The sequence below is a fragment of the Rutilus rutilus genome (assembly GCF_951802725.1).
Source record: "Rutilus rutilus genome assembly, chromosome: 13".
Lineage (NCBI taxonomy): Eukaryota > Metazoa > Chordata > Actinopteri > Cypriniformes > Leuciscidae > Rutilus > Rutilus rutilus.
In genome coordinates, this window is record NC_140218.1 from 24,628,449 (window position 1) to 24,649,819 (window position 21,371).

The following is a 21,371-nucleotide window of genomic DNA, read 5'->3' on the forward strand; positions in this document are numbered from 1 at the left end:
TGCGCTTTGACACTTGCGTTTCAGATCGTTAAAATAGGGCCCTTATTGTACAATCTTAATGATGTGACTCACTTTGTGCACTGGGATTCTTGAGCAAGTTACGATTTCTGAGACTGAACCTGCAGGTGGAAACACAGAAGTTATTTTTCGCATTTTGATGATATTACAGTAAACCAACTGAAACACAAATAACAGTAGCTACATTAGCATTAGTTTTATGTCAAACATCACTCTTCTAACTTACTGCAGCAGCACTTTAATCTGCTACTGGAAAACTGAAATATATCTGGCAGTGGAGCGTGACGACTCAAGTCAAGTCAAGTCAAGTCATCTTCATTTATATAGCGCTTTTAACAACGTAGATTGTTTCAAAGCAGCTTCACAGAGATAAGCGTATAATTTAAGCTAACAGAGATTGTTTTGGCTTTATAGCAGAGTTAAGTTATTTTCCATCTAAAGTTAGTTTTGATTGATTTGCTTCCGTCGCAACGATCATTTGTTATTAAATTAGGGGCCGCTAAGACGACACCATTCCCTCTAGACTTTAAACGCGAACCTGTGAGAAACGCTGATGGCGTTCACATGCGCATTTAGAATGGGTTCTATAGTTATGTGCATTTGAAAATACGCAGGTTTGGAATTCCCTACAAGCCAAGCCTAAACAAAGTACTTGTCTTTCCTTATAAATTTTGATAAAGAATTTTATTTATATAGACTCACTACTGGCTGACGCTGTCAGAGCTGATCCGTTATCTATACTTCTTGACGGTTTAGATATCCCATTAATCAGAGGATTCTGGACTTCCAAAACCGCAGAATCAGGATCTAATTCTTAGGGATCACGTGTTTACTGTTTATCGACAATATAGAACACAGAGTGATTGTTGGTGGCATCAAAGCCCCTCCCACAACTCTGATAAATGCAATAAGGCTGCAGTAGGACAGGACATGTTATGGGAAATGTATTATGGTGTTATGGTACAACTAGACATAAGATAGATTCTCAGCCTAGAGACTCATCACCCATTTTGAGAAGTTAGGTTATACATTTGATAAAGTGTATGATATTTATCACTGTCATTCAGTCATTCAGGCGCCAACCCTGCTGTCATTTGAAGATATGAAATATGGTATGAATAAATATCAATGTTAATGCATTTTCTGAATACTTTTATTATTACTATTATTAAAAAAAACTAACTATTATTATTGTTACTTTTATTAATTACACTCTTTATAAAGTTTTTTTAATAAATTCCTCTTTATAAACCCTTAAACACTCTAAAACACTATAACACAATCCTAAAACACTCTTTATAAATTCCTTTAAATGGTTTTTATAAGCTCTGGTCAGAGCAAAATAAAATGAATTAGTTATTTGGTTGGTTTGTAAAGTATAATTTGCTGTAAATAAACCTCACTCCCCTGGCCTTAAGAGGCATACCAACAGCTGACGCTAGAGGCTGTGGTCTTTACCATCCTCATTAACAAGCCCAATGCCTGCTTGATGCTGGTGGGCGGAGCGGAAATAGTTCACATTTGCACTTTATTTTCATTTTTTATGTTTTGTTTCATGATATGCCTACTACATATAACTTGTATCTGCATTGTGCATTTTGATAAAAAATAATTAATTGATAAACTTAATAAATATGTTTTACAGTAAAAAAAAAAGAAGTAATGCTGGAAAACACTACCCCTCATCAGCTGAATAGATCTCTACACTACTGTTAGTGATCCGTATTCCATAATGGCCTGCCCAGAACTGTGTATCCTTCCCACCGTGTGTGAAACGGATAAACCGAACTCCAGGTCCATAATCCTTAAAGATGTGGGTCATCTGAAATAAAGCAGGAAAAACACAGGGACAGTTAAGCTTTGACTATTAGTTTGATTACAAGGGAATAACTGGACTGTCGGTATTATTCTACTCACTTGACACCACGGCTCACTGTTCCCAAACGAAAATATAACTTTCTCAGGCTGAAAGGTTCTGATTGGGTTTTTCCACTGATCAAGCAACTCTACACAGATCTGATACTCACATCCACAACAAGAGATTGGGGTATACCTGCATCAGACAAACAGCAAATAAAAGCCTTCCTATTAACAAAGTGGCCTTTCATATTAAAACCTGATTTGTGCCAAATGCTAGTACTGTGTTCTTAAAGGGATAATTCACCTAAAAATGAAAATTCTGTCATTTACTCACCATCATGTCGTTCCAAACCTGTATCAATTTCTTTATTCTGAAGAACAAAAATTATGTTTTGAAAGTTGAAAAATGGACCCCTTTGACTTTCATTGAATGGACAAAAAACACAATAAAATCTTCTTTTATGTTCCACAGAAGAAAGAAAGTCACAGGTTTGGAACGACATGAGGGTAAGTGAATGATGACAGAATATTTATTTTTAGGTTAACTATCCCTTTAATGACATTTTAATTAATTTTTACATAAAGAAATAAGATTTATTATTGGCACTTTTGCCTTTATTTTGTAGAATGATTGAGACTTCACAGGAAACAATGTTAAAAAAGAGATGGGGGAGCAGGATTGGAGAGTACAAAATACAAAATAATCTGCTGATAACACATTTTTTTTTTTTACTATGAACGTCATATCACTTTGGGTTCTCATACTGCCAGGCACAGTTCCAGCATAAGGCATATATGGCCCAGAGGGACAGGTCATTTACAAAAACATTATCACATAAAATATGAAATTCACCTCCTAAGATACTGTAACATGAAATGTGAGTGTCTCTCACCAGTCTGATATTTTGATATGAGGTTGCTGTTGATCCATGAAAGCACCACTATAACCTTCTTTCGTCAAGTCAATCAGCTGTTGCTTCAAACATAACCTGAGGACAAAGTTTATGATTGATTCATGTGTGGATTGGCTTGATGATTGAAATTTTTCAGAACATTCAAACATACCCATAAGATGTTATAAAACATTCGGTGACTGTGTCCAGAAGTGGTTTATTATTTTCTTCTGTCACCCAGCGGTCACCTCCACTACGTACAATCTTCCATCCTTGAAGTCCATCTGATAAGAACATTAGAAAAGAGACGTTACCTGAAGCAAAATATTTTTACGATGTTATTGTACAATCTTAATTATATGAGTCACCTTGTGCGCTGGGATTCTTGAGCAAGTTAGGTTTTGTGCATCTCAACCTACAGGTGGAAACAAAGAAGTTACATCCCATATTCTGAATATACAGTAAATATGAGAGAAATCTCAAATTTTTTATTTGAGAGAACACCCCCCAAAAATGTGTACATGCCCCCTCATCTGCTTCTGTAAAACTGTCTTGTGGTGGAGAGTCTTGACGGCAGACCTGTTATATGTACTTCTTCTTGGTTTAGATATCCCATTATTCAAATATAAAAATTCAGCCCATCCAGCCACACGTTTCCCCATTTCTGTTTTGCTGGGGTTATGGCCTTTAAATAGGAATATATACCTTAATCAAGAACACATAAAGGACAGAAACAAATAATAATAGATATTTTTAATATACTGCAAATGTGTTAAATATTCATATTGCATTATATTGCAGGCTGTTAATTATTGAATTAATATTTTACTTAAATTATTTTATTTGAACTGATCATAACTACACAGAAGAAAAAGTCATAACTTAATCCTTAATTCATGGGATCCAAGCTATAAAGCTCTTAAATTCCCCTTTGCTGCCCTAAAGAGAAGTTTCCATAGTTCTTTGATAGAATCCAGAGTTTAACTGTAAGATCATAACGAGGTAAAAAAAAAAAAACGCTCCTCATTACCATGGTTTTACGGTAATAATAATAATAATAATATTACTAAGAATAAACTATGGTATTTGTAATGAAAAAATGTAAACGCATGAAAAAAAAAAAGTGACTTATGTGACCTGATGGCTTATGCTACCGCTAACCTGGACGTCGAGGTCACTTCCGTTATTTGGGAAAAGCCCAAAACTCACAAGTGTAAGGGAAAAGCTAGTGAATTTAACACTCCATAGAAATTTATTGATAACTGGATGATATTCGAAATCCTTTTTAAGTGTTGATCTGAAAATTAAAGCATTTATAAAACTTTCAAAATTCAGCTAAACGTTTTTATACTCTCGTGTGAAACTTTGTTGACGGAAACAACTGTGTACACGTGACTGAGCAGAGGATTGTTGTGAGATAGTCAGACACAGTTAGTTCAGACTACTGCAGCGTGATTTAAAAGATAGGACAAGATCCCAAACACATGTATCTATCCCGGCTACGGTATAAATATAAATATTAGTGCATTCTTGGGACTGGGCTTCGTTACACTACATCCTTATGTATCGCTTTCTGCCAGGACTTTTACAGGCTTTTCCCAAATCACGGAAGTGACCTCAACGTCCGGGTTAGCGGTAGCATAGGCCATCAGGCATGTGTTATTTAAATAAACTCCTGATGTACTTACAAACTTTCCAATGCCTCATTTTATGAGTACAGAACCTATTTGTACTACAGTAAAGGTTCCAGCCATTATTAGTGGGGTAATTTACAACCTTGGATCCATTCGCGCCTGCACTAAGCCATTCGGCTGATATCTCAAAATAAGCTCTAACTTTAATAATGTTCGACCAAGGAAAAAAAAAGGTTGAAACAACTCCGAACCAGCCCTTTAAGACAAACCATGTGCAAATTCATAAGTCAGTCAACACCTTTGCTGAGTATAACATTTCTCCTTAAAACTGCAGTGAACCAAAGACAGTCTCAAAAACGCAGTTTGAAATCGCTGGTGTTTCTTACGTCACAAACTAACTTGTATCCAATCACTTCATAGTGCGGCGTGCTTTAGCATAATCATTAACTGTTGCAAAGCAGAGGAGTCTCAAGAGAAGACAGGTTATCCCGGTATATTTTTCTGTTGATATGAAAAATCATGTACATTTAGCAATATAGCTGGTGAATTATGTACAGTATATGATGTTATGATGAACTATATGCCTTTCTCCACTGAGGTTCTGAGTTGTTCAAAGCGTTTCTAAAGATGATTGTTAGAAGGCAGCTGACTGACTCTGAGATGGTGAACGAACGGTCACATGGTTTGTGCAACATTAGCAACACATTATTAACTGTTTGATAACATAGTCAAGCAAATGGCTAATCATATTAAACACCGTTATGTGTCTGAGGTTGTAAAGCGCGACACCATCGTGCAGCATTTACTACAGTAAAGAGAGCGAGTAAATCTCTGAGCTGGTGTGAGTGAGTGGAGGCGGGGCTAATGTGCATATCAATGGCTCCTCATATACTAAATGAAGAAAGTGTGTAGAGTTACATTTAAACTATTTTAAGGCATGAATATTTTTTTTCACAGCAAAAAACAACTTTTAATTGTCAGTTTGGTGATCAAAGATGAGTTTTAAGAGATACAATTATTGACAACAAGAGGACTTTAAATAGTGGTTAAATTTGATTTGTTTGTAAAGTATAATTTGCTGTAGAATTATTGTAGATGTATTTACATGGGTTCTTTTTGTTGCATTTTTAAAGTTTTGTTTAATAATATGCCTACATATATCTTTATATCTATTATTATTATTATACATTTTACTTATAGGCACCTTACATGACACTCAAGGACACCTTACAAACACAATAAAACAATCAACATAAAAAAAAAAAAAATCATTATTATAGTCTGGACAGACTGGATACAAACATAAAAGTAATCACATAAAAGCCTGCCGAATAAGATGGGTCTCAAGGTGAGATTTAAAAACATGAACACTTTCACTGTTTCGCTAATCCTGTGGCAGTAAGTTCCATAAATAAGGAGCTGCATGAATAAAGGCTCGGGACCCCATAGAAGTAGTGCGAGTTTGAGGGAGAATAAAAGTAAGTGCAGAAGATGATTTTAAAGGGGTGGTATAATGCCCCTTTTTATAAGATGTAAAATAAGTCTCTGATGTCCCCAGAGTGTGTATGTGTATGTCATTTTAACTCAAAATACCCCACTGATCATTTTTTATAGCATGTTAAAATTATCCCTTTTTGAGGGTGAGCAAAAACGCAAAAAATGCTCCCGGAACAGAGGGCGGAGCTTCAAGAGCTTGTATTCTTTGCAGCTTGCAGACAGACACGCACTTAAATGTCAGAAACTGTTCTGCCTTTTATGTTCAAACCGGAGTCGGACAATGATGGAGAGACTCAAGAAGAAGTGACAACATGTACAATGCAACAGTACGTTTCTGAATGGTTCGTTGATGAATTTATGTTGCTGATGTGGAGTTAACTATCTTCAAGTCTTTGATTAGCATATTCTGTCATGATAATCAATAAATCGCTCGTGTGGGAACTGATGTAAGATGCCTAAAGTGCATTTGTGTTACGTACTGTATTGCAATATATGTGAAAACACGGATGCGACAGCTTGAGCAGACTCCCAAATGTGTTCTACTACAAAACTCTTCCTCTTCTCATCATGGCCTCACTCCCTTTGTTGCGTGTTCCCAGGGGCGGAGTTTGTCAATTTTAGGGTTTGTGATGTCACTAACCTGGGAGGAAGCTTGTGTAGTCCCTATCAGTTGTTTCTTGTAGTCCTTAAAAAGCCATTTCTGTAAAAGTAAATATCCCCCTTTGCTTTGACCTTTGAGCGTTGTAACTTTGCAGATGTTGTTTTTGCTCAAACAGCAACATTACACACTAACTAAACCACCCCTTTAAAGTACAAGTAGGAGTGTAAGATATGAAGAAGGTCAGATAAGTATGAAGGGGCAAGATTACTGAGTGGCTTGCAATTAAGAAGAATTTTAAAATCAATATGATAATTAACCAAGAGCCAATGCAAGTGTTGTAGTATAAGAGTAATGTGTTCAGGTAGAGGAGTTCTGCAGATAATTCAAGCAGCGGAGTTCTGTACTAGCTGGAGTTTGTAGAGAAGCTTTGAAGGCAGTCCATGAAAAAGAGCGTTGCAGTAATCAATAGAGGAAGTGACTAAAGCATGAGCAAGAATCGCAGTGCTCTTTACTATGAGAGACAGACAAACTTGGTTTATATTAAGTATGTGGAAATATGCAAAGCAAATGACACTGTTTATATGTGCTTCAAATGAGAGACTACAGTCAAGTATGACCCCCAAACTATGAACTTGTTTAGAAACAGACTCAGGAAAGTTATCAATATTCACAGATGAACATCAGATTGTTTTTTGAGCCGTCAAGAAGAATTTCCGTTTTACTGTTAAGTTAAAGAAGATTTGATGTAAACCACTCTTTAATCTCTGCTTAAACCATCTAAGAGGACGGATGGAGGAAAAGAAGAGGTAGTTTATACTTATATGTTTAACATTATGTACACTTATCTAAGATGAAGATATTTCATTTCGTTATTTTAATCAACAGACTTTAAAATGTTCAAGCACAATAAGACACGAATGAAACTCAATTTGAAGCGATTGTGAAAAATATTGTTATCGTTACATAACATTACTCATATCGTAAGATTTTGGTGATATTCAGTGCATGACTATGGCTGTAGTTATAGTTGTCGACTAAGGTCCTTCATTTTTAAAGTATAACAATCATTATTGGAACAGAATACATTTACAAAAGACCTTTGTAATGTCATACTTGTTATATCTCCTTATAACATATTAGAATTTATTAGAATTCCTCACCTGAAGGTCATTTTTGTACCTGTTAAATTTAGGAATGTAAAAAATTTTTCTGGAAAACACTACCTCTCGGCAGCTGGACAGATCTCCACGCTACTGTTAGTGACCTGTATTCCATAGCAGCCTGCCCATAACTGTCCATCCTTCCCACCGTGAGTAAAACGGATAAACCGAACTCCAGGTCCATAATCCTTAAAGACGTGGGTCATCTGAAATAAAACAGAATAAACACAGGAACAGTTAAGCATTGACTATTAGTTTGATTACAGGGGAATAACTGCATTGTTAGTATTAATTAACTCACTTGACACCATGGATAATTGTCCCCCTGTTGAAAGAAAACTTTATAAGGCTGAAAGGTCCTGATGGTTTTCTTCTTCTCATCAAGCAACTCTACACAGATCCGATATTCACTTCTACAACCAGAGAGTGGGGTATACCTGCAGATAACTCAGGAAAACATTTTTTTTTTTTTTTAATCAAAATATCTTCTTTTGTAGAAAGAAAGTCAATACAGGGTGAGTAAATGATGACAGAATATACATTTTTAGGTGAACTATCTCTTTAGTGACACTTCAATTCAATTTCTGTCCTGATTACATAAAATGTATGCAGATTATTGCAATAAAATTACAAAATAATCTGCCAATAACATTAAAAAACATTACATATACAAATCATACCATGTGGGTTCTCATACTGCCAGGCACAATTCCACAATTCAAAGTGAATGTGACCCAGATGGACAGGTCATTCACAAGAATTAATTAGTTGCAATTCACCACCTAAGATACTGTAGCATGAAATGGGAGTTTGAGTGACACTCACCAGTCTGATATTTTGATATGAGGTTGCTGTTGATCCATGAAAGCACCACTATAACCTTCTTTCATCAAATCAATCAGCTGTTGCTTCAAACATGACCTGAGGACAAAGTTTATGATTGATTCATGTGTGGATTGGCTTCATGATTTATTTATTTTCATATTGTAACATTGACTTAAATTAAATGAGCTCAAAACGTTCTTGAACGTTCTAAAATATCAAACATACCTATGAGATGTTGAAAAACATTTTGTGACAGTGTTGTCTGGAAATAGTTTTCTATTTACTTCTGTCACCCAGCAGCCATTTCCATTCTGTTCATTCTCCCATCCTTGAAGTCCATCTAATTAAAACATCAGAAAAAAGACGTTATCTTAAGAAAAAAATCATTATAGTGACATTTATTGTGCAATCTTGACTAGGCTCACCATCAGCTCTGGGATTCTTGAGCAAGTTCCGTCGTTTCTTAGTTGTAAAGTAAAACAGGCGCCAGTCCTCTGGGGGTCTGGAAGCATCACAGGGCTGGATCCCCTCTCTCTGACAGCGCTCTCTCCAGTGTGCAGCACTGTCCACCAGCTCCTTCCACTCACGACACACCAGCCGACAGGCTCGCACCACCTGATGTTCAGGCAGGTTCAGTAGGATCTCCTCAACCACAGCTAGAGGAACATCTGGCTGCTGACAGAGGAAGAAAGATTACCTTTCAGTTCTAACCTTACCTTTTGAGTGCTGTTTAAAGATCCAGCTGTGGGACATGTTTGATAGTTTTCAGTTGGTATTCAGCTACCATGTCTCAAAAACCAGCTTGACCTGCTGGTATGACCAGCTGGTAGTTGATTATTTCTGGTCCACCAGCTTAGAATTGATAGAAACTAGTTAACGTTACCATGTTCCAAAAAAAGATTTTCTAGCAGAAAAGTTCGGCAGCGCAAGATTGTCCCAGGTCTGAAAACTCTTTAAATTTGATATTGTTCAATATTTTAAGGCAGTAAGATCTTTCCTGGGAACACAAAAAGCACCAAAGCCCAGTAATGGCGGTATAACATAACAAAGAACATCTTACTGAGTCTGAACAAGCAACATCACTCTCTGACGGATCCATCCACAGAAGTTACGTTTTACAGTCGAACGATATTACAGTAAGTTAAACCAACTAAAAAACAATTCACATTAGCTAGCTAATTTCGCATTAGTTATATGTCTAGCATCGCTCTTCTAACGTTAATCATTAAGCAGCACTGTAATCTACTTCTGAGAAACTGCAGTATAGTACTGCGGCAGAAGACCGTGGGTGCGGGTGACTGCTGGTCCGTCCGTTATGTGTAGCCTACTTCTTCCAGTTAGTCACATGACTGCATCCAGCAGCGATAAAAAAAAGAAAAAGAAGAAGTGTCTGCACATATTTCTATTATTACGGTCATTTCCGGAACAGCAGAGAACGCGCTTTCAGAGCGCTTTTTCCTTCGAGTTGCCCAGAACTGATAATTAAAAAAAAATCTCACGTTTTGTACTATAACAAGTGTCTGTGGCAGTGCTGCCTGTATTACTTTGAATAATGTTTTTTCTTTCTTTAAATCTGTTTAAGATGTGTTTACAGCATAATTATTTGCAGTGTCATATACAATATGCATAGACTACCTCATATGAAACTACTTCATTGCAGCGTTTTGAAGGCCTATAAAGACCTAATTTCTAATAAGTAGAAAAAACGAATGCCCAGTTCTTATATGGGACGTCCCACATGCACACCTCATGAAACCATTTTACTGCAGCATTAAGTGGAATACAGAAACCATATAATTTATGTCTAAACTCAGCAACAAAGTATCTTCTGATTTATTACAAGGAACATTAATTAGACACCTAGACAAGATAGTTGTTCTTGTGACCCTGCTGCCCCAATGAGCATTTCTTGTCGAATTGTCACTCATTCCTTTTTGCAATTCCTAAAGTATTGCAGTCTTCTCTTGGCATTTAATAATTTTTTACTTTTTTAGTGCGAGTTAAATATCCTTTTGGGCCCATCTTATCTGTAAAATAAAACCTGCAGTTTCATCAGCAGAAGTCAGCTTCAAGACTCACACAGTAGTTCGTAGGCCGCCCCCCTTACAGTTACAAAGATCACAGCAATTATACCCTTCACCAAGGTCTAAGCTACATCATTGCTTCAGGTTTCTGATTGGCTAAGAACATATATAGTCCAAGCAAATTTCCACACCATTAGTCAAGATAGTTGAAGCACGATTCCTTGATTTAGGTCTGCTGGGACCTCGGAGGTCGGAGAAAGGCGTCTTCGGGTCTGTTGTTGCATGCCGAAGTGTCCCATAGCTCCTATACAAGACCTGCACAGAACATCCAACACACACACAAAAGCACTAGGGAATCGCAGTTTCTCCAAGGTTGAAGAGGGCCTTTGAGTTCATTATTATCAGGACAAACTACCAAAACATACTGATAATACATTCCCAATCCCTCCTCAGGAATAAGTACAGATACTATTCACTTCAGTTTCTAGAGAAATACATATGAAAGAGGTACAATTCTGTAAATCAGGTGAAGTCGCGTATAATTGGACCCCTGTAACCTTAACTCGTTAGCTAGAAACAGATATTTAGACAACACATGTTGAGGATCACATCAGAATGTACCTAAAAGCAGCTGGTTAACACTCACATCAAACATGATTAAAAGTATATTTGAATCACTCATTGAATATAGAAATGATTTATGTAGAAATGCTTATCCTTGATTATTAATCACTCATTACATATACATCAAAGCAGCAGTGGATTCCAATCCACCCCCTTCAATATTATAGAGTGTACAAGTTTCAAAGATTAACATCACTTATATACAGTAACTTTGTAGTCATTCATAGCACTTAAGTAATTTATTATATCATAAGCAGTGCATGTCTATGGATGGATGCATATAGTAGTCACTAACATTTACAACAGAGCTTTGTAATGTTATACTTGGAAAAGAAAGTATACATTCTTGGAATCTCCTTATAGCATAACGCATAATTAGAAATCTGAGGGTTATTTATGTGTACAGTCAGGAATCTAAAAAAAAACATGCAGGAAGACACTATTTCTCTGCAGTAGGACAGATCTCTACACTACTGTTAGTGATCCGTATTCCATAATGGCCTGCCCAGTACTGTGTATCCACTCCTCCATGAGTGAAACGGATAAACCGAACCCCATGTCCATAATCCTTAAAGACGTGTGTCATCTGAAATAAACAAAAACAAATGTAGACTTTTTAGTTTGATAACAGGAGAAAAATTGTAAGTATTATTCTACTTACTTGACACCATGGCTCATCGTTCCACTGTTCAAAGAAAACTTTTTCAGGCTGAAAGGATTTGATGGGTTTTTTCCTCTTATCAAGCAACTCTACACAGACCTCATATTGACACCCACAATCAAAGCGTGGCGCATACCTGCAGGTAAAACATTTCATAATTGTGCTTCCATATTAGAAATGGGTTTGTACCTAACACGGGTACTGCGTTCTTAAAGGGATAGTTCACCCAAAGATTAAAATTATGCTATCATTAATGTGGAACATAAAAAATATGTTCTGAAAGTCAACAGGGTCAAAAAACAACAACAACAAAAAATTTTCAAAATATCTTTTATGGTTTAAGGTTTGAATTGTTTTAACAAAATTACACTTTATGCAGTCTTGCAATAATAATACAAATAACAGATGTAAAATATAAACATCAATATTACGTTGTCATATTGCAACAAGGCATATGTGACCCAGATGGACAGGTCATTCACAAAAAAAAATCATCACATAAAATATGAAATTCACCTCCTAAGACACTGTAGCATGAAATGGGAGTTTGAGTGACACTCACCAGTCTGATATTTTGATATGAGGTTGCTGTTGATCCATGAGAGCACCACTATAACCTTCTTTCTTCAAATCAATCAGCTGTCGCTTCAAACATGACCTGAGGACAAAGTTTATCAGTGATTCATGTGTGGATTGGCTTCATGATTGATTGAACTTTCTTGAAGGATCTAAAATATCAAACATACTCATAAGATGTTACAAAACATTTGGTGACTGTGTCGTCCGGAAATGGTTTCCTATTTTCCTCGATCGCCCAGCGGTCACCTCCATACTGTACAATCTCCCATCCATGAATATCATCTAATAAGAACATTAGAAAAAAAAACACAGGTGCAAACTTTTTTTTTTATATACTGACATGTTCTGTACAGTCCTAATTATGTGGCTCACCATCAGCTCTGGGATTCTTGAGCAAGTTCCGTCGTTTCTTAGTTAAAAAGTAAAACAGGCACCAGTCCTCTGGGGGTCTGGAAGCATCACAGGGCTGGATCCCCTCTCTCCGACAGCGCTCTTTCCAGTGTGCAGCACTGTCCACCAGCTCCTTCCACTCATGACACACCAGCCGACAGGCTCGCACCACCTGATGCTCAGGCAGGTTCAGTAGGATCTCCTCAACCACAGCTAGAGGAACATCTGGCTGCTGACAGAGGAAGAAAGATTACCTTTCAGTTCTGATCCAGTTGGAAAATCCAGCTGTAGAACATGGTTGCTGGTTTCTAGATGGTCATCAGCTACAATGTTCCAGAAACTAGTTTGCCCACTTTATACCTGTATGACCAGCTGATGGATGGCTTTATATAGTGGTGAAGGGCTTATGTCAAAACCCGAAAGACATGGTTCCCTCGAGATTTTCTTATGGTGTTTTTCATTTTATGAATAAAATAAAGCCTGTGGTAAACATAACTTGACGATACTCTAAGGTTTTGTTCTACAACGTAAACTGCACATACACCCTAAACTGTCTAGCCTAGTTACTTATTAGAAAAATAAGTTTTCAAAAAATAAAATAGCTGCTTCAAAAATTGCGTACGCTATGGGCGTGTGTAGTTTGCTTTGTATAACAAAACGTCCAATTATCGCAAGTTATGTTCATCACCATGGACTTTTTTGTGCTCATAAACTGAAAAATTCCATTATAAAACCCCATAGTAAAATCTAGACTAGCCCAAGTCTTCCGGGTTTAGACGTCATCATCCCTTGGACAAGCTAGAAAACAGCAAACAATAAAGAAAGAAAAAAAGAGAAAGAAAAGAAACCACTGTGTTCCAAACTCATCTTCCATTTTTAACTGGATTTTCCAGCAGAAAAGTCAATTTTTGCATTATGTCTAGGCCAGTTTGATGTTAGTTCTCAATAACTTACTTCGCCTGAACTGCATTGAATCGAAGCAACATGAATGTGCTCGCTCTCCGTGGTCCAGCTACGTGTGGAAACACGGAAGTTACGTATCATAGCCTGACGAAGTTACGGCAAAACGTAGATACACAAATAGCTAACTTCGCATTAGTATCCTTCTTCTAACCAGCGATAACGACTGTTATTGCAGCAGGACTCTAATCTGCTTCTGGAAAACTGGAATATTTGGCAGCGGAGCGTACTTGACGACTACCGGCTAACGCTGTCAGAGCTGATCTATTACAGCCTACTTATTTCCATCTTAGATCTCCCGCACACGTACCAGGATTCTGGTCGGAATCCCAAGGTATTCCTTAGAGATCATGTATCGACACGCTTCGACAAACCGAAAGTATTGCGGTATTGCTGTAATTATTGTTAGTGACGCCATGCCCATGGCTCCTCCTACAGCACTGACGAATGTATTGTCATTACTCAGATCTTTTCCACATGTTGCACATTACTGTCATCTGGTGGTCAAAAGCTATTAAGCTTCAGTATTCAGTCACAGCAGCTGGTTTACATATGGTCACTTACATGTTATCAAATAACAAAATGTTATTTGATTCGAATAAATAAAAATCTTACCATAAAAAAAAAATCATCACCATATGGGCAACTATCAATCCATCCATTTTCCAACAGTAAGACTAGAATAAATGACATTAGGCATGTAGTGCAAATAGTGTTGTATCACAATCAAGCTTTAATATTTTTTTTCTTTTTTTTTTTCTTTTACAAAGTTTCAAAGGTTTGATGAACTTAACTTTGTTTATGGGTCAGAGACAAATACGGTTTGTCAAGATGAGAAATTCGAAAATCTTGTAAAAACGTATTTTAAAAGCAATGCCCGTGCAAAATCAGTTTTTGTGTGTGTTTTTAGTAATTGTTGGTTTGGTGTGTTTGAGTGCTCATTGTTACAATTAAACAGCAAAAGTTCAGTGACATTTTTATTTGTGCATGGTAGAACGCACACAGTGAACTCTGAGAAAACACTATGCTTGAGCAAACAGTTTGTGAATAGGCTACTACAAATGATGCCCGTGAAAGAGACTGTGAACGCATTGAATAGGATATGTTTAGTTGGTGAATAGCATAGGCTACTATTACACAGTAGCGATAACATTAAGCGCACCAGAATGAAATATAATATTCAGAAGTAAACAGCATAGCTGACTTACAGATTCAGTTAACATCCACAAATGAATAAGCGCGTCGATTCAGGGAGCAGTGCAAAGTGCCCGTGCAAAATCAGTTTTTGTGTGTGTTTTTAGTAATTGTTGGTTTGGTGTATTTGAGTGCTCATTGTTACAATTACACAGCAAAAGTTTTTATTTGTGCATGGTAGAAAGCAAATAGTGATACTGACATAATGACATACAATAAATGTGGCAAATTTAACTACACGATTCAGGGAGCAGGCTACACAGTGAACTCCGAGAAAACACTACTTAAGCTCTGCTGGTTTCTTCGACCCTCTCTGTCTCTCAGTGTGAGAGGGGGAGTGGCCAGCGGCTAGAGCGGCAAAAGCCAGTGTGTGCTTTTACCGATATATATTTAACAATATCTTTTGCATTTCTAATCCAAACAACATCAAACCTGGCACTGCACTTACTCATGCCCGTAGCAAGATACCTGTCAAGTTTGAAATCCATCGGACTAACGGTTCGAGATATGCGAATAACACACACACACACACACACAGACACACACAGACACACACACACACACACACACAGACAGAAAGACGTTCCCGTAATTTATAGATAGATATAATATACAGAAGTAAACAGTGTAGGTGATTTACAGATTTAGTTAACATCCACAAATGAATAAGCGCGACGATTCAGGCAGCAGGCTACACAGTGTACTCGACGATTCAGGGAGCAGGCTACACAGTGTACTCGACGATTCAGGGAGCAGGCTACACAGTGTACTCGACGATTCAGGGAGCAGGCTACACAGTGTACTCGACGATTCAGGGAGCAGGATACACAGTGAACTCGATGATTCAGGGAGCAGGCTACACAGTGAACTCGACGATTCAGGGAGCAGGCTACACAGTGTACTCGACGATTCAGGGAGCAGGCTACACAGTGTACTCGACGATTCAGGGAGCAGGCTACACAGTGTACTCGACGATTCAGGGAGCAGGATACACAGTGAACTCGATGATTCAGGGAGCAGGCTACACAGTGAACTCGACGATTCAGGGAGCAGGCTACACAGTGTACTCGACGATTCAGGGAGCAGGCTACACAGTGTACTCGACGATTCAGGGAGCAGGCTACACAGTGAACTCTGAAAAAATGCTACGCTTGAGCAAACAGTATGTGAATAGGTTACTACAAATGATGGCCGTGAATAAAATCTAATATTCAGAAGTAAACAGTGTAGCTGACAGAGTGTTTATGTCAGAATGTTTATTTTTAAACCACAACCTTCTTGGGGCTTCTTTTACCGATACGATATCTTTTGCATTTCTAATCCAAACAACGTCAAACTTGGCACTGCACTTACTCGTGCCCATAGCGAGACACCTGTCAAGTTTGAAATCCATCGGACTAATGGTTCGAGAGATATGCGAATAACAGACATACTGACTGACTGATTGACAGACAGACGCTTCTGTAATTTATAGATAGATGCATCGATCAGGTATGTTAAAATGTACACAGTGTATTTATGTTGATTTTATGTAATTAAAAATGACATTTTCACAATTTTTTCGAAAGTTAAGACTGAAATTAAAAACCATGTTATTATACTAAACTAGATTATTACGTTTTATTACACATTAATTTTACTGTATAATTATATTTTTATGAAAAATACTGGTTACGCCAATTGACAAAAACCAGTTACACCACCTGACCATGTTGCTTCTAAAGTCAAAGGCCAAGTTCTGCAGAAGTGGTTTTATTTTTGTCAATGCTGAAAAAAAAACCCTGAAAAGAGCAGAGGTTCATTCTCGTGTTATGCAGCACGTTTAAGCTTCAGCGTGAACCAACGAGGTTCATTCTCGTGTTATGCAGCACGTTTGAGCTTCAGCAAGAACCAATGATGTTCATTCTCATGTTACGCAGCACTTTTGAGCTTCAGCATGAACCAATGAGGTTCATTCTCGTGTTATGCAGCACGTTTAAGCTTCAGCGTGAACCAACGAGGTTCATTCTCGTGTTATGCAGCACGTTTGAGCTTCAGCAAGAACCAATGAGGTTCATTCTCGTGTTATGCAGCACGTTTAAGCTTCAGCGTGAACCAATGAGGTTCATTCTCGTGTTACGCAGCACGTTTGAGCTTCAGCGTGAACCAACGAGGTTCATTCTCGTGTTATGCAGCACGTTTGAGCTTCAGCAAGAACCAATGAGGTTCATTCTCGTGTTACGCAGCACGTTTGAGCTTCAGCAAGTACCAATGAGGTTCATTCTCGTCTTATGCAGCACTTTTGAGCTTCAGCATGAACCAATGAGGTTCATTCTCGTGTTATGCAACACGTTTGATCTTCAGCAAGAACCAATGATGTTCATTCTCGTGTTACGCAGCACGTTTGAGCTTCAGCATGAACCAATGAGGTTCATTCTCGTGTTATGCAGCACGTTTGAGCTTCAGCAAGAACCAATGATGTTCATTCTCGTGTTATGCAACACGTTTGATCTTCATTCTCGTGTTATGCAACACGTTTGATCTTCAGCAAGAACCAATGATGTTCATTCTCGTGTTACGCAGCACGTTTGAGCTTCAGCAAGAACCAATGAGGTTCATTCTCATGTTACGCAGCACTTTTGAGCTTCAGCATGAACCAATGAGGTTCATTCTCGTGTTACGCAGCACGTTTGATCTTCAGCTAGAACCAATGATGTTCATTCTCGTGTTACGCAGCACGTTTGAGCTTCAGCAAGAGCCAATGAGGTTCATTCTCGTGTTACGCAGCACTTTTGAGCTTCAGCAAGAGCCAATGAGGTTAATTCTCGTGATACGCAGCACTTTTGAGCTTCAGCAAGAACCAATGAGGTTCATTCTCGTGTTATGCAGCACGTTTAAGCTTCAGCATGAACCATTGAGGTTCATTCTCGTGTTACGCAGCGCGTTTGATCTTCAGCATGAACCAATGAGGTTCATTCTCGTGTTATGCAGCACGTTTGAGCTTCAGCAAGAACCAATGATGTTCATTCTCGTGTTACGCAGCACGTTTGAGCTTCAGCAAGAACCAATGAGTTTCATTCTTGTGTTACGCAGCACTTTTGAGCTTCAGCAAGAACCAATGAGGTTCATTCTCATGTTATGCAGCAAGTTTGAGCTTCAGCAAGAACCAATGAGGTTCAATCTCGTGTTACGCAGCAGGTTTAAGCTTTAGCAAGAACCAATGAGGTTCATTCTCGTGTTAATCTGCTTTTCTGTAGTATGCACGCGGGTTTCGTGACATCATCGCGTACAATAGAAGTCCCATTTCATTGGCTAGGCGCCAACCAATAAAACGGCTCCTTCAACATGCAACGTTAGATTTTTATTTGAATGGTTTTCACATTGGAGCTGTGAGTGCAAATGTTCATGTACAAGTACGAATATTTATTTTACAAGTTCTCAAATTCACATTTACGTGCTCTCGAGTTTTGCTACTCTTTTACCTTTTATGGATCGCCTCCTCACGGGGACACTAGACACTTCCGTTTGGCAAGTTGTAGGCTACTGTAAATAATATAGTATTTTTTTATTACTATGGCATCAATTGTCAGCAGCATCTGGCAGTTGCATTTGTGCAACACTAGTGAAGTTCTTACCTCTAGAGTTCATGTCAGTTTTATTCAAGTCCTATTTACTGTGTCTACATATCTGATAGTATAGGCCTACAACATTTTACTGTTACACCTGCAAGGTTAGAACGGATACATGAAGAACCTCTGATTTTCATTACATATCAGTGGCTTTTAACTCTTTATCTCATTGCAGCACATTAGAACTGTGCCTCATGGTATAAATGCAGTTATTTTCATTTTCTTTTTTATGTTTTTATGTCTATGCTGTAGCTAATGATCAGCGGGGAACCTTATTTGATTATTTGCTTTGGGAATGATGTTAAACCTACTGACGCAGTTTAAACAATGACATTACATTAATATGATTGTCAAGGGAAGTGATGTATATTTGTTGATGACGAATTGATGACGAAAGATGACGAATATTTGTTTAATCAAAAGTTTATGGTAAAATCAAGATTCCTGAAGCAATGGCTTTCGATACAAATTAATATTGACAATAGGGTCATTACTCTGTCATCTAGTGGTCAAAAGCTATTAAGCTTCAGTATTCAGTCACAGCAGCTGGTTTACATGTGGTCACTTATATGTGATCAATTAACAAAATGTTATTTGATTTGGAATAAATAAAAATCTTTGTGAAAGCTTTTAGGTTCAGTGTGCTGTCAGTATAGTAAAAAATGTTAAGTAAGCAAATACCCACCATATGGGCAACTATCGAAATCCATCCATTTTCCAAACCACCTGTCCTATAGGGTTGCTGTTAAGGCAGCTACTACAATAAATGACATTAGGCATGTAGTGCAATAGTGTTATATCACAATCAAGCTTTAATTTGATTTGACTTTTTTGACATTTGATTTTTTTTTTTTACAAAGTTTCAAAGGTTTGATGAACATAACTTTGTTTACTCAATAATTTGGAATCACATAAGCAACTGATCATTTAATTTCATACTTATAGTCGCAGACTTCAATTTAACAGTATACAACAATTACCGGCCACTTTATTAGGTACACCTTACTAGTACTGGGTTGGACCCTCTTTTTCCTTTAGAACTGTCTTAATTATTCATGGCACAGATTCAATAAAGCCTAGTTCACACTACGTGATTTTAAAACGTCGGGCTGAACTGTGCGGTTCACACTACATGACTTGCTGTCTGTGAAATCAGGAGTGTTCAAGTTGTTGAGCTGTTCACACCACACGACACAACGTGATTGATCCGCAACAGGAGGTAACGCACTACACCAGTTGACAACAACTCTGTCACCCAACGATTCTATCTTGTCTACAAAGCAGGTTTAAATATTGCCCCATTGAAGTCAACAGGGTGCAAATTTTAAAAAGAGAATAACACGGTGTAGGAAACACCGATTTTTGTCGTTGTTCTCTCTGTATTGACAGCACTCCAAATGTACAAAAAAATGAGCTCAATGTTAAAATTGACCGGAGTTCTCCTTTAAACTTTAACTGAATATCCTTTTACTACACAATAATATATATCACAATAAACAGAATTACAGTAAAAATATTTAGTTTACATTTCAACCTATAACATTTAGATAATGTAAAAATAACATTGACCTCAACCCATGCCTTGCTCTGATTGGCTGTAGCTCATGACATCAGTGAGGTTGAGTCGTGCGACAGCTCTGGATATCTAGCATGCTAGATATTTTTTTGGGCTCGGAGACGCGTCTGCGAGGCGTCTGCGAGCGTCTTTGATGCGTTGTTGGCTCTTTCATACTAACAGATTGGTACGTTCATCGCCCGCTAATCCCCCGCGATTTGCACGCGATAACACCCTGACCTGTCGGCGAGCTCAACGATTTGCAAATCGGGCTTAAATCGGGCTTAAATCGGGCTTAAATCGGGCTTAAAATCATGTAGTGTGAACTAAGTTTAGGAAACATTCCTCAGAGATTTTGGTGAAAATTGACATATTCAAAATTTGTTTATATTTACAAATTATATATATATATATATATATATATATAATTATAATAGAATTATAAAGAATATATCATTCTTTATGTCTTTAATCTCAATTTATTAATGAGAACGTCTTATAAACGTCTTTGCTGCTGACATTTGAAAAACAAATTCATCCATACCAATAAGGAAAAATGGCTAGATAAACATACATCACCCTCTAGTGTATAGGCGTGAATTTGAGTTTCCTTCACCCTAAGGCTTAATCATTTCAGTTTTGGTGTGAAATGACCTTTACATTTGCATTTTACTTTACATTTGCCAAAAATAGAACTTGTGTTTTTAACTGTTTCAAAATAAACAACCGAGCCCAGACCAGATGAGAAAAAGTCAAGCAAAAGTAACGTAACACATTACTAACAAGAGATGAAAGTAGTTAGGCAATTTTTTTTAGGGAGTATAACACAATTTTTTTTTTAATTTTTTTTATTACCATTACTTTTAAAAGTAACTTTCCCCAACATTGCCTGTGTCACACTACCCAGGTACATCTGTTGTTGTGTTGGGCCAACGTTGGGTGCTGACGTTGGGCCCCAACGTAATTTTGTCCGTTGGGCCAACGTTGGGCCAACCATGTTATTGGACAGCCAGCAGACCTTCTGTCAGCCTAAAAATACCTTACCAACCTTCTGCTAACTTAAAAACCACTAAAACAACATTGGGCCAATGTTGGGCCAACCATGTCATTGGACAGCCAGCAGACCTTCTAACAAATTAAAAAATATAGCCTATTTTAACCATCTGCCAACTTCATAAATAGTAAGTCTGCAAATTTATAAATAAATAGGCTTTACCTACCTTACACTCAAATTTTAAGATTGTGACATGGCCTATTCATTGTTGAATTGCATTAAGAAATGGCACAA

At 37.6% G+C, this 21,371-nt stretch overlaps 2 protein-coding genes across 8 annotated transcripts in view; both read right to left on the reverse strand.

The window, feature by feature from the left end:
• fbxo44.8 (F-box protein 44, tandem duplicate 8) overlaps nt 1-10,812 on the reverse strand; it is a 36,137-nt gene extending 25,325 nt beyond the window's left edge. The window contains exons 1-10 of one of the 4 annotated variants that reach the window (XM_084427941.1): nt 10,704-10,812; nt 8,914-9,163; nt 8,714-8,828; nt 8,489-8,584; nt 7,965-8,100; nt 7,727-7,869; nt 3,140-3,186; nt 2,944-3,055; nt 2,772-2,867; nt 1,936-2,071 (exon numbers count right to left, since the gene is read on the reverse strand). In XM_084427941.1, coding sequence (XP_084284067.1) covers nt 1,936-2,071; nt 2,772-2,867; nt 2,944-3,055; nt 3,140-3,186; nt 7,727-7,869; nt 7,965-8,100; nt 8,489-8,584; nt 8,714-8,828; nt 8,914-9,163; nt 10,704-10,706 — 1,134 coding nt within the window. In that variant the 5' untranslated portion in view covers nt 10,707-10,812. Of the gene's footprint in view, nt 1-1,935; nt 2,072-2,771; nt 2,868-2,943; nt 3,056-3,139; nt 3,187-7,726; nt 7,870-7,964; nt 8,101-8,488; nt 8,585-8,713; nt 8,829-8,913; nt 9,164-9,548; nt 9,832-10,703 lie in introns of those variants that run through there. The other 3 variants (XM_084427942.1, XM_084427939.1, XM_084427940.1) reach the window with 3 other exon arrangements.
• A 548-nt stretch (nt 10,813-11,360) lies between these two features.
• Nucleotides 11,361-14,171, reverse strand: LOC311302235 (F-box only protein 44-like). 4 transcript variants are annotated; one of them, XM_084427944.1, is made up of 6 exons: nt 14,037-14,171; nt 12,749-12,995; nt 12,544-12,658; nt 12,360-12,455; nt 11,798-11,933; nt 11,361-11,722 (listed from the first exon to the last, which is right to left on the reverse strand). In XM_084427944.1, exons 1-6 carry the CDS (start codon nt 14,148-14,150, stop codon nt 11,576-11,578), a joined length of 855 nt encoding a protein of 284 aa, XP_084284070.1. In that variant the 5' UTR covers nt 14,151-14,171; the 3' UTR covers nt 11,361-11,575. The 4 variants fall into 4 exon arrangements, with proteins under 4 accessions (XP_084284070.1, XP_084284071.1, XP_084284069.1 ...); XM_084427945.1 differs by having other exon boundaries at nt 12,749-12,998; nt 13,721-14,168; XM_084427943.1 differs by having other exon boundaries at nt 12,749-12,998; nt 14,037-14,162.
• Between the last annotated feature and the right edge of the window lie 7,200 nt (nt 14,172-21,371).